This window comes from Lottia gigantea (assembly GCF_000327385.1).
Source record: "Lottia gigantea unplaced genomic scaffold LOTGIsca_31, whole genome shotgun sequence".
Lineage (NCBI taxonomy): Eukaryota > Metazoa > Mollusca > Gastropoda > Lottiidae > Lottia > Lottia gigantea.
In genome coordinates this window covers 718200-731534 of record NW_008709027.1, presented here as the reverse complement: position 1 = coordinate 731534, position 13335 = coordinate 718200, and the positions used below count along the sequence as shown (strand labels likewise).

The 13335-nt window shown below is 32.2% G+C and overlaps 1 protein-coding gene across 1 annotated transcript in view; it reads right to left on the bottom strand.

Annotated features, from left to right (window-relative positions):
* LOTGIDRAFT_189896 (hypothetical protein) overlaps positions 1-13061 on the bottom strand; it is a 58012-nt gene extending 44951 nt beyond the window's left edge. Inside the window, exons 1-18 of the mRNA XM_009057708.1 lie at positions 12951-13061; positions 12637-12720; positions 11963-12213; positions 10976-11550; positions 9155-9268; positions 6947-7018; positions 6566-6696; positions 6216-6357; positions 5604-5729; positions 5003-5203; positions 4611-4751; positions 4102-4266; positions 3485-3641; positions 3190-3281; positions 2650-2784; positions 1385-1576; positions 982-1206; positions 375-494 (exon numbers count right to left, since the gene is read on the bottom strand). Of these exons, the coding sequence (XP_009055956.1) occupies positions 375-494; positions 982-1206; positions 1385-1576; positions 2650-2784; positions 3190-3281; positions 3485-3641; positions 4102-4266; positions 4611-4751; positions 5003-5203; positions 5604-5729; positions 6216-6357; positions 6566-6696; positions 6947-7018; positions 9155-9268; positions 10976-11550; positions 11963-12197 (2823 nt within the window). The 5' untranslated portion in view covers positions 12198-12213; positions 12637-12720; positions 12951-13061. The remainder of the gene's footprint in view (positions 1-374; positions 495-981; positions 1207-1384; positions 1577-2649; positions 2785-3189; positions 3282-3484; positions 3642-4101; positions 4267-4610; positions 4752-5002; positions 5204-5603; positions 5730-6215; positions 6358-6565; positions 6697-6946; positions 7019-9154; positions 9269-10975; positions 11551-11962; positions 12214-12636; positions 12721-12950) is intronic.
* Positions 13062-13335: the final 274 nt, after the last annotated feature.

Genomic DNA, 13335 nt, shown 5'->3' with positions numbered 1-13335 from the left:
GAAGTTTATACCACATGAATGATCTATTAATTAAATCACATGTAACTCGGTAATATGTAATCAGTTTACAACAATCAGCAATATGTAATCAGCCTACAACAATCAGTAATAATATGTAATCAGTCTCAAAAATTTGAATGACGTGAATGATATTTCAAACAAAATTTAAGAAGTATTAGTCTTAGAAGTCCTGATCATTCTAGGAGATCTTAAAGGGATTGTTTAAATGTTTTTCTAAATCTTTAATGTGTATTGGGGACATTGATAGCATCAATTTGCACCATTCCAATTTTTGATCAGACTTCTGTGGTCCCCTGTCCCCATGTCAGACATCATACATGAGTGTTAGTATTAATTCTAGTAATAAAACTTACCTCTATTTTGTTGTAATTGATACCGTAAGCTAATGGATTAATTCTCATTCTAACAAATAAATAAGTATAACTTATCCATTTTACAGCTTCTTCTACATTGGTTACAGTACCTAATGCAACCTATATGTATAACAAAAAATATCTATGTAAACAGGGTTTTACATGTACAATGATCTTCAACATGACAAATGGTAACAACTCATAAGTAACCTTTATCTACTTCAACTCTGTCTGTTTGACTGTTCACTTCCTTATAACAGTGGCAGTGAAATAGCTCAGCTGGTAATTAGCTAGATTGTTGTCTGCTAGACTATTAGGTGCTATGGGTTTCAATCCTCCACAAGGTAACAATTTGGTTGCCATGGCCAGTGCTCCTGAAAGTCAGGCTCGTGTCGGCTTTAAACCCCTAACACCTAATAGCATATTGAGATTCAAGTGCTATTTACAAGTAATCAGCATGTCATTCGATCAAATTTCAATATCTGTCATAGACTAAATCTACAGGAGATCATCTATGAATGTAGCATCTGCAGAAAAACAGACATATCTGAAGCCCTAATCAGACAAATAATTATTCAAGATTTATAGCTTAAGATATATAGCTTACCTCAGCATTAAGATTATCTGTTAAACTATTGATAAATTGACTCTCTATAGGATTCTGTCTAGTCATTAATGATAAATAATGAGACAATTTATCATGGGTTGTTAATATAGTACCATGACCAAATTTATCATATTGTGGTCGACCAGCACGACCAAATATCTGCATAACATCTAAAATACCTAAATCTACAAAACTCCCTCTTTTAGCATCATAGATCTGGGTTCCCTGTAAATACAGATGATCAATAATAATGATTTGTTTAAAATAATTTCTTTAACAAAATCACTTTCTCCAACAAGTCAATCTTCAGTGGCAATTTAAAGAAAAAAGCACCATCTTTTTTCCTGACTAGCAATGTGACTTGATCGCAGAACAATGACATAAGAAGGAAAGACAAACAAACCTTTATCACAACAGAATGAGCTGGTAAATTAACACCCCATGCTAATGTTGCTGTACAACAGATAACTTTTAACATTCCATCAGCAAAATATTTCTCTACTAAATTTCTATCTTGTCTCAACATACCAGCATGATGTATACCAAATCCTTCAGGCATCAATTCTTTTAACTGTCTGTTACGTGAATGAGAAGCCTAGAAATATTATAAATATCATTCTGATGGGTTTACTGTTGGCACATGTTTTGGACACACAATATTCCTCAGGAGAGCTACTTGTTAACTTTTTAATTTGGATCATAAGAGTATATCAAGCTAAGGATCAACACTTTATAATAAAGAAAAATAGACAATAAAATATTTCACAGTACTATGCTTCACCAGTCAACTCAAACTGACAAGAGCTTATTTCATGTTGTCCATATGTGTTTTTGATATAAGATTAAGATTAAGACTAATGAACTTATTAAAGCGCTCATTACTGCTCTAACGTGAGCATTCAATGGCGCTTTACAAACACAAATATTTCTACATTATAGTCAATGTCTTTACACACACACACACACACACCCTCACATGTGCGCAGTTGTTTTAGGTAAAGGTTCTTCTTAAAAAAAAATTTTTTTTTAACTTTCTCTTAAAAAAATCACCCATCTACAGGTTTTTAACTGCTACATTGAATGACCTATCTGCAAATGTTTTATATTTTGTTGTTGGTATATGAAGATTAAGACCAGGAGAGGATCTTGTACAATACGGATTAATATCTAGAGTTAATAGATCTGATAGATATTTTGGAGTCAAATTATTTAAACATATCCACACAATCAGAAGGAGTATGTACTCGGCCCGGACGTGTATTGGTAGTATGCCTTTGTGGTGTTGGCATATTTTGGTAGACCCTGGATCAATTTAGCAGCCATATCTGGCACTTGTAGTGGTTGAATGGTCATTCAAGGCAGATTGATACAGAGACTATTGCTTTAGTCTAAATGTGAAAATACCAAGGCTTTGACTTGCTTTAAGCATGTTGATCTGTTGCTGAAAGTTCTGATTTTATTGATTTTCATTAATGTTAAGGTAGCTGTACGTGATTTTATCACTATAAGCTTATCAAATTCCAGATGTTGATCAAAGGAATGACCAAAAATGGAGAAAGGGATTGAATTTATTTCTGAGGGGATCCGAGGCATGTAAGCAAAATAAACAAACTCACTGAACAAAAAAAATTACACAAATTGGGATTATTTGGGAATAGGTCTACTTACAGATTTTTGAAAATCACCATATCTAGAAGAATTATTGGGTGTAAATAGTTTGATATCACCTTGATTTCTAGCCATTTCTACTAGCACCATAGCTGTTCTTACTGTTTCATTACGGGCATGTACAAATACCATTACCTATTGACATACAAGTAATAATTAATCAGTACATAAACAGTAACCTATAATAACTTAACAGAAATCCTTTCAATTAATCAAATGTGATTTTTAATATGTGAAGCTTAAAATATTTTCCAAAAATTTACTCGATGATTTATTGCTTCTGTCATCTGATTGGTAAGTGACCTAAATCAATTTTAAATTTTTTATCCAATCAGATAACTGTATTTCATAAAATCTGGCTTAAATCTAATTTAAGTTTTTGAAAATTAGATACAAATTTATGGTGTATTTAAAGTTTGGTAGAGCTCAAAGAAAAAGCAATATTTTCGAGACATTAACAATGAAATATAACACAAAATTTTTAAACACATGTATGTATAAATCAAATTGGATTTGATTACAAATAATTGTTAATTTTACCTGGTGACCTTTTTTAATATCTTCTAGTATTTTTTCATAACAAACTATATTAAAATCTTGTAGTTGTTGAATTTTATTGGTAGTTTTTATACCTTTAAAATGAATTGTATGACCGTAATTTTTTCAAATTTTTTTACAAAAAACAGAAACATAAGAACTAAGTAACAAATGAAAACGATTCTGTCTTTTCTATTCTATACCAACATCTTGATATCCTTTTTCTCATCTCTGAAAATTCCCCAAAAGTACTGGTAGTGTACTCTCATAATATAGACAGTAATGAAACAAATCCTACCTATAAATGTCTGTCCCAATGGAACAGGTCTAAATCTTCCATCAAAGAAAAATAAACCAACATAAGGGTTAACATGAAGAAATCTAGCAACATCTAAATAGTTAGGTAATGTAGCTGATAACCCTACAATACGAATCATACTCTGTGAACTCTCCACCTAGAATAAATGAACAAAATTACTACCACAATATTGATAATTACCTTACAACAGATCATGAAATAGTTTTATTCATACCCATGGTTTAAGTAATAAGTTACATATACTAAATTACAGAACAAAATTACCGGTAAATGTTTACTGTCAATGCAAATTGGGGTTTTGTCAGACCTTCGATACTGCATCACTGACCCCAAAAATCTAAGTTACTGTTGTTTCCAACCATGCTTAAGATTTAATATTGGTCAAGACACAAATACTGGACTTAAAATGACTAGTATTCTCTTCATCTGATAGGTCAATAATGAAAATGGACTTAAGATTTTTAAAAACTCATCAGGTTACAATATTTCCTATTTTCTTGTTATCTAAGTAAAATTTTGCAAAAAATTTCCCTGGTACATTTGTACAAAAAATCTAAAACGAATAATGACAGAACTAAATGATTGAATGACTATACCTGTCGTATAGTTCTAGCTACCAATGTCTCTATAACTGGACCTCTATCATCATGTAATAAATGAACTTCATCAATAATTAGTAATTTTACTAATTGAGCTAAAGCTACATCACCAGTACTCTTTCTAGTTACAACATCCCATTTCTCTGGTGTTGTTACCAACATCTAAAATTTAAATTTCATATTTCAAATAACTAGGTACAATTATCAACATATTAAATATGTTCATTTCAAATTCTAAAATTTTTCTATAACAATAAATTTTCAATTCGTACGACTTTGCATAGTAAACTGAGAAACAGTGACTTTCAAAACTAGGGTTTTGGCTAAATCAAATAGAGATTTAATAAAGAAGATAAATAAGACAATTTTATGGATGGTAACTTCTAGCTCTTAAATAATGCATCAATCAATGTTCTTCTATCCCCAAAATCCACCTCAATAACTTTCAGTTGCTTTTCACATTATAATTATTAGCCTTTTTGTAATTTTAAAGAGTAGAAACCAACCTGTGTTTTAAGGATTTCCTGTTTAGTTAATGACATATCACCAGTTAATTCTTTCACTGTTATACCTAATGGTGATAATCTTCCTCCAAAATTCCTCACCATTTCAGCTGCTAAAGCTTTCATTGGTGCTATGTATACAACCTGTAAAAATATAAATATCATGTAACTCTGAGAATGGACATCATTAATCTTTTTCTAATCTTATCCAAAGTCTTCTATGTTCATTCCAATAAATCCATAATAGGTATTTAATGTTTGAGGTTATGAATATTTAAATAGCTACTCTGAAATGCAAGATATAATAGACAAATGTTTGAATTAATGGCTTTGAATACAATAGTTGTTGAAATTATGACTACTGACATCATCTTTAAAATACTTTGTAACTGTACCTTAAATTCATCTTTTTTGATAATTCCCTGTGATAAATGTTGTTTTATTTCATGTAATATTGTTAACATAGCTACGTTGGTTTTACCAGCACCAGTTGGGGCACAGATTAACAGGTTTTCATTAGTTTTATAAGCTGAGTCAAACACCACTGATTGTATTCGATTTAATGTTTTCATTCCTTTAAAAGCTAACTGACCAATCTAGATAAATATACAAAGAATATGAGAGATTTCATGAGTACACTTATTCAGTAAAATATCATTGAGGTAAACTGTCTTTTGCCTTTCTCCATCGTACTGTTGACATAAAAAATTTTATATTGTAAAATTATTTTGGGATAAGTATTTACAGTAAATTCAACATCTATACGATATCTGGACAATCAAATGTTTAGTCTTGATTTATTTCCTTAATCTGTCAGTAAAAAAAACCAAGAGCACTACCATAATTCTGTATATTAACAATTCAGGCCACTTGGATTTCACAAGGTATATTACACTTATTAACAACTGTTTTGAGCAGTAGAATTCAAGTCAAAGATTATCATATATAAAAATGCTGAATATAACCTGAATATGATTCTATGTATTATATACTGACCTCATCTAATGAATCAATAGGTACTAATTTATTACCAATATCAACTGGGGCAGGATCACTGGGTGGCATATTAATCTCTTCATATAATTTACTATCTGTTTTATCAAAACCACCAGGTAAATACAGCTAGTAATAATAAATACATATAGGTAGAGATCATATTAAAAAAAGGAACAAAATTTAAGGTATACTACTCCTGAGTTTTATTGCATTTCAACAATTATCATTGTCATCACCATTTTCACCAAATGGTTACAATGTAAATTGTTGAAACATTGTGTATAATAAAACTTATTACTTTTGTTCATATGATATACACTGTATGCATTATATTCTCATAAAGAATAACTAATCAATGGTGTATATATTGAGACTTGTTTGAATACACCAAAATAAAAACTATCTTTAAGAGATGGTAGGTTATACGTTTTTTTCTAAGAGCTCATCTCATGCTGTCAACATGTTTCTGATACACAATATTCATCAAGACAACTAGTTTGGTCAATGGGGTTGACTTTCCAATTTCAGCATATGGCCAAAGCTAGCAAAATCACTATATTGAAAGATTGCAGATACGTTATGATAGAGAAAAATATTTCTTAAAATAAATACCTTAGCTCCTCCAACATAAGCTGATGACTGTCTGGCCTCTTCATATGTATCAAAAACAAATGGGTACTTTTCTCTGGGCTGGTAAGATGGCCGGCTTGTTATAAACAATGGAGCTGTGGCAGCAGAACGTAAAGCTGCTTCCCTACAAAATAATTTAAACAAAAATTAAATATATCACTATTTCTCCATTCAAATACGGAACGGAACAAATAAACAAATCATTATCAATGCTCAGGAAATCCTCAAAAATAAAATGTAACAATATTCATCTACCATTTTGAATTTACATTCAACAGCTTTCATAAATTACTGGACTACAGATTTTACAACTTAAACTTGAGATTTCTTACCTTTGTAGCTTTAATTCTTTTGGATCAAACTTCTTCTCACCTGTATGATCATCTGATTTTTTACCTCCTCTTTTAGACATTTTCTTTTCTTCTTTTCTATATAACTTAGCTAATCTTTTTTCTTCTTCTGACTGAAAAAAAAATGACAAACGTAACTCTTATTAATTGAGTAAAATATAACAAAATCTTGCCCATTTGTGTAAGGGTTGATACAGTTGTTCACATGGGTCTTAAAATTGCTGTTGGGACTTTGACACTGACTAAGAATATTGGCCTGGCAGTACTTCTCTCATTGTACCCTTCACAGAATGTCATTGTCTTCATTTCTATATAGAGATAGATAACAATAATGTTTACATAATAATTATCAAGGTGCTTTACCTGTACTGTAATTTGACAACCATGTAAAGGACGATCATTTTTAGGTTCTAAATATAAAAGAAAAAAGTCTAGCTTTTACTACGATCACATAACATCAGCAGTAAATCAACAGTTAAACCACAAAACAGTGTCCCATCTGACTAAAAAAAACATCTGGCTGTCCTGAGTGTGAATTCTTTTAATAGTGATTTACATTCTAAAGAGAGAACTTAATATTGAGAAACTATGGCATACTTTTTTAATTCCAATAAAATACTAGAGCCACTCGTGGCACAGAATGGGACTTTGCAAATGTAGCAATTTGCTAAAGACCCCGAAAAAATCAACCATCAACGATAATTAGGTCAAGCGCTAGAACAAGTCTAAAGTTGATAAATTTTTTATTTTTTAGAAGATTCTAATACCGGAAGTAGACGTCAGACCTCACAAATGAAAGTATCAGCAGATAGCCAAGGTCAATGACCTTTGATCTTGTAAAGGAGAAGGTCTAAAAAGGTCAAGATCAAGAGATATACGTCATCAAAATTTCTAATTGCATACGACTATAAAACCGGAAGTTGACATAGGACAGCAAATATAAAAGTATAAATAGATAGCCAATGCCAATGACGTTTGATCCTAGAAAGGTCAAGGTCAACAAAGGTCAAGGTCAAAAATTGAAAATTTTGAATTTCCAAACCCTGTTCCTTTTTTTGAACTATGAAGCGGAAACAACCGAACTTCTAAGACAAAGTGACTCAAAACATGAGATAATTGTATGCAATGTTCCATTTTGAACAAACGTATACTTTGCGAGTTGTTCCTGGCCAAAAATGTCAATAATGAGTAATATAACCCAGATGTGCCACGCCCACCTTAATTTTTTTTGCATAGGGTAATTGATATTCCAAATGTTATGTTGTGTTTTAAATTTCAAGCTTCTACATTATTCAGGTCAAAAGATACAGGTCAACAAATGTCAATAAAGGTCAAAATCGAAAAATGAAAATATCCAAATGTTAAAACCCGTTCCTTTTTTGGAACTAAAAACCTGAAACAACTGAGCTGTTAACACAAACTGGCCAAAAGGATGAGGTAATTGTGTGCAAAGTCCCTTTTTGAACAAACGTATCCTATGCGAGTTATGCCCCTGCCGCAAAATGTAAACAATTAGTAATTCAACCCGGATGTGCCACGCCCACCCCAATTTTTTTGTCATAGGTGAATTCATATTCAAAATGTCTAGTTGTATTCCAAATATCAAGGTTCTACATAGAATAGGTCATAAGATATACATACACCAAGATCAAAAAGACACAAATATGATAAAACAAAACTCAAATTTGAAAAAATCACGAATTTCAATTTTGCTTTAAAAAAGCAATTGTTCTATATCTATGTAAAGTGCATGAGAAGCACATTAGAAAACCGAAAAAATTAACCCTCTAGGTTAATTAGGTCACGTGCTAGAGCAGTCCAAAGTTGCGAATTTGGCTTTTTACGGATAGCTATAAAACTGGAAGTACATGTCGGAGGTCAAAGGTCAAAGTATCAAATGACCAATCCCATTCTCCCCCGAAGCCCCATTTTGAGTTTTATGAAAAAGTATCAAATCAAGATGGCGGCCGAAGTATTTTTTTCGGACTAAGTTTTATTTTAAAATCGGCCATAGAATTACGATTAATAACGATATACATAATTTCGTTGAAATATTTCAATCACACCGGAAGTTATTCAACCGGAAGTGAAAATCGATTTTCCACTTTAACCGGAAGTTACGCAAAAATTTTGAATATGTCAAATGGTTTACATTAGTGACATGCATCTTTTATCAAAATTTCAGATTAATCCGAAAAAAACTGAAAAATGGTCCAAAAATTTCGAAAATCGGCCAAAAAATGTATGCTACGAATTTCCGAAATTTGAAATTTTTTAACTCATATCACATCGGAATTTAGTCACAGATTCCAAAAATGAAGACCCGAGCAAAATCGGCCCAAAAATGTGGATTCCAGGGTCAAAAAACCCGTTTTTGCACATGTTGAACTGTGGCATTTCCGGTTTTGCAAAAATGTTCTAAAATACACTTAAGGAACACGTCGCCACTACAGAAGGTCTAGAGAAGTTGAATGGTTACTGCAACTACTGCCGCCTAGGCTCAGGAAGGTGTGTAAATTTTGAGAAAGCAATTTTGCTGAAAGCAAAGTCCCACAAAAACTTACTTGGTACAGTTGCTAAAACAGCTTTTGTTACCTCTGTAACTACTGAGCGGACCAATCTCTTACGATTCTCCAATAACATCTGAATTAACTCAAATCTGTCAAAACCAAGCAAATCGAAGAGCTGGAAGTAAAATAAAATACAAAATATAATGATCCATATAACCCTTTAGATATCATAAAACAGCATTTTGCCTCTAAAATTCAAAGACTTTTCAAGGACTCTGGGCTTTGAAATTCAAGGACTTTTCAATGATATTAGTCTGACAGAATACACATGTACCTAACTTCTGAACTGTGAAATCAATAAAGATAGTTAATATTTGTCAATGGGGTTAATCTGTTCTTTGCCTGAAGATGTGTGTGTATTTGCAAAATATCAGGAAGTTTGGTTCTCTTGTCTCCATAACATGTGTATGTGTAGGCTAGTACTGGTTGTGCTTACACGAATGGTTAATTATAGCCTAGTTCTTAAAACCCATAAAATTTCTGCATTACCAGCAGACACGTAAATTGTCACATCGCTACTTGACCTGCTTTGAAGAGGATTCATCGGTGGTAAACTAGGTTTTGTCACCACCACCAACATTTGAAGACACTGCCATTATCTGTCCTTCCATTGTCATGTTTTTCACTACTCATGTGAGATTTCAGAGCTGCTTGTGCCATTTTTGCCAGGTTTATAGTTTTGTTACAAATTGAACAGTAAGCATGGTTTCGGTTATCTTTAACCTCCATTTACTAAATTCACTCATTTATAACCACGATCGGTTAAAAGTACATCTTTCGGACATAGCGATAAACTTAGATTAGAACAATGGTGGCGATCAAGGTGTACATGTTACCAAGGAGACCATTTCCCAGTGGGCCCAGCTCTGAAATATTCCTTTTTTTCAAACAGGTCATTCTGCCAAATTAGCGAAAAAATCACTAAAATTCTCGTATAATTGGGAATTGATCAAATACAGTGAAAAATAAAAGCATGTTATTAATTTAAGTTGATAGACATCACGAGACGTGACCTTACAAGTTATATATAGTTACATAATAATCAATTGATCAACATGGTGTGTGGAGATAGTAGATATAATTAAGGAATGAATGTGAATCTTGTTATCGTTATGGGGAAATAAAAGCTGGTTTATCATGTGACAAGACAAATAACCTGGCGTTTATTTCCCCATAACGATAACAAGATCCACATTCATTCCTTGTATTTACATTGGTTTATCTTTTCTGATAAAATACGCCAAAATGTTCTATTTTTTAATTGTAAAAATACCTGAAACCGTAGGTAAAATACTTGGCTCAATCGTTGTTTTCGTTTTGTAAATGTATTCATACGCCTTATTGTCACATGACAAACTACAAACGACAAAGTTATTGGAAAATAAACGCCGGTTTGGCTAACTGGTTTATTGAAGGGAGTGATAGTAGAAATGTAAATATTAGATGACAACCAGGACTACATGACCCATGGCTGTTGCTTTATACCCCCTACTATGTAATCTGTATTGAATACTTCCAAGTCAACGTTTATTATTTTCAGTAACGGCTGTCCTGTTGAAAAATCTTACTCAGACAAAAATGTTCGCTTATTAAATTGTTAAAAATATACACAATTTGACTCAACTCAAAATTCAAGGACTTTTCAAGAGAAAATGGGCTTTTTACGGTGTTTTCAAGACTTTTTTTGAAATCAAGGTTTTGCAAGGCAACAGACGGAATTCAAGGGTTTTTCAAAGCTGTGCAACAGAACAGAACCCTGTAAAATTTTAATTAAAATACTACAAACAATAATTGAATTTAGTAACTCGTTAAAGCATATTACCTCATTTTGTAGTTCAATGTCTGTTCTAGTAGAAGATAAAACATCAAATACTGTCTGTGTTAACTGTGATATCGATAAACCTATAGATTCATCATCACTAAAATACTTTCTTATTTCTGTTTCTAACCATTTCATATCTTTTTTAGGTTTACTGACATTTGGTTCCCTTTCTTTATAAGATGTGGCAGCGCAAGCTCCATTAGCTGAATAACCAATATCCCACTCTTTGCTTTCTGGTTTGTCATCTTCAGACTCTGAACTGGAGTAACCCTGCTCATACTCTTCATTGATGCCTGTAAATTTGATGCTACTGCCAAATTCAAAATCATCAGCTTCCCCATCACCATCCTGTCTTCCTGTATCCAAACTACCTGTTTCTAATAATTCATCAGGTAACCATCCTGATAATCTTTTTACAATACTACAGGTTTTAGTAGCAGCAGACGCAGGGAATGGGCCAAATGTATTCCTTAGTTTGGTTGTCTCCCTTTGACCAACAACTTCTGATGTTTTAAATAATTCAAAAAGAAAAGCAGCTGCAGCCTCAACTGTTTCTCCATCTGCATCAGTAGAAACTAAAAATATATAACTAATATATATAGTAAAGTGAAGACTGCAAAATAAAATTCATTAAATTGTGTGTTCAGGCAACTAAAGTTAAGGCACCTTAACTATCAACAGTTCTTCAATTTTACTGTTCTTTGGTGAGCGTTCAAAGTTAGATCAGTTTTGACATTGCCTCAGAAATTATCAGGAAGTTCAGAGGCCACAATATCATTATTCACATGCAAACATGACATATCCGTAGTACAACATATCTGGCTTAATGTTAGCTAGTAGCATTTCCATGGCAAAACTATTGCCCCAAATATTGCACAACCATTCTTAAGATATCAGTTTTCATATAATAATTCAATATTTTCATAACATGAAACAGATCAGTCAGACGAGGCTTAAAAAGAATTACACCTTTACAAAATAAATTACCTATTGAACGTGCACAAGACAACAAATCATTCAGTGCAGTAGTTATCACTTTTGTGTCTACTTTTCCATGCTTTTTGGCAGCTTTGGATAATTCACTCCAACTCAATCCTTCACTTTTGTCTGTTTTTGATTGATTCAATCTTCTTATTGACAAGTCATCATTCTTTAACTCTGGATATTCAACTGTTACATCAGAAAATACTCTTATAGCATTAGATAAACGAGGTAAATTCATTTTTCAAACCATCATTCTGGAAAATAGTAAAAATTGGACACTGGTACTATTGCTCTGGCTTTGATGATTAAAAATACTACTAATGAATTTTTAACAATTTCATTTGTCATCCCCAGCCTTAATGGAAGGGATCAGATCAGCTTAGCCATAATAAGCTACAAATAGAAAGCAGGTCTGTCTTGAGTAGTACAAATGGTAGGACGAACCACTTTTAAGTATTGGTATATTACGTGATACACATACCATTATCAATTATTACGGATCTCTCCTATTGCGTCTTAAAATACAGATATGTAGTTTTCTTATTTGTAGCCAATAATAAAATGTTTAAGTATGAAACTGAAAGTAGGACCCCCACCTCACTGAAAGAATAAAAGTGTCAAAGCATGATATTCTAAGTTACAATATATTTTCTAGAAGAAATTGTAAGATACCGTACCTTGTAAAAAGCTAAAAAAAAAGTTAGACGGTTGGAACTTGAAATGACAGAAGGATTTTCAAAATTTATAAAACCCTACTTCCCCTGAAATTGTAAGTTGTAGGTATATTTTCAATTAATAATGCTTTCATGAGCTTGGCATTCCGTAAACCCAAGTAAAGACACTCAAAGCAATTTTGGAGTTGATGTTTCAATTCATTTATAAATGACGATACAGTGATAAGATTAGTTGACAAAACACAGACACCAAGTTCAATTCATCAATAAAAAACAGAAAAAAACGTTTCAGTTCGCTTAGCATATTGTATACGTACCGCTACTCCAAACACGATTATATTCCACTACATTTCTAATCATTCAATTAATCGTAACAATCTGTCATTGAATTCTTATCTATTTTACTGATTTTTTTCTTTCCATCGATGTTGCAACTTTTAGCTGAGTTATCTGCTCTTGAATACATTCTGACAAAGAAGCCTCACAATGTGAAGAGTACAGTTCTCTGTACCTTCATTCGAATCATAGAACTGTATATACTGTCAGTATACAGTTCTATGGTCGAATAAACGAATAGCAAAATGAGACAGCGACCCAAATTTCTGAAGAAGAAAAAATTAAGCTTTACTTTCTTAAAGATTAGAAAGCTCCGCCTGAACCAACCAATTTCAAATTGCAATATCTCAGATATGGAAGATCATA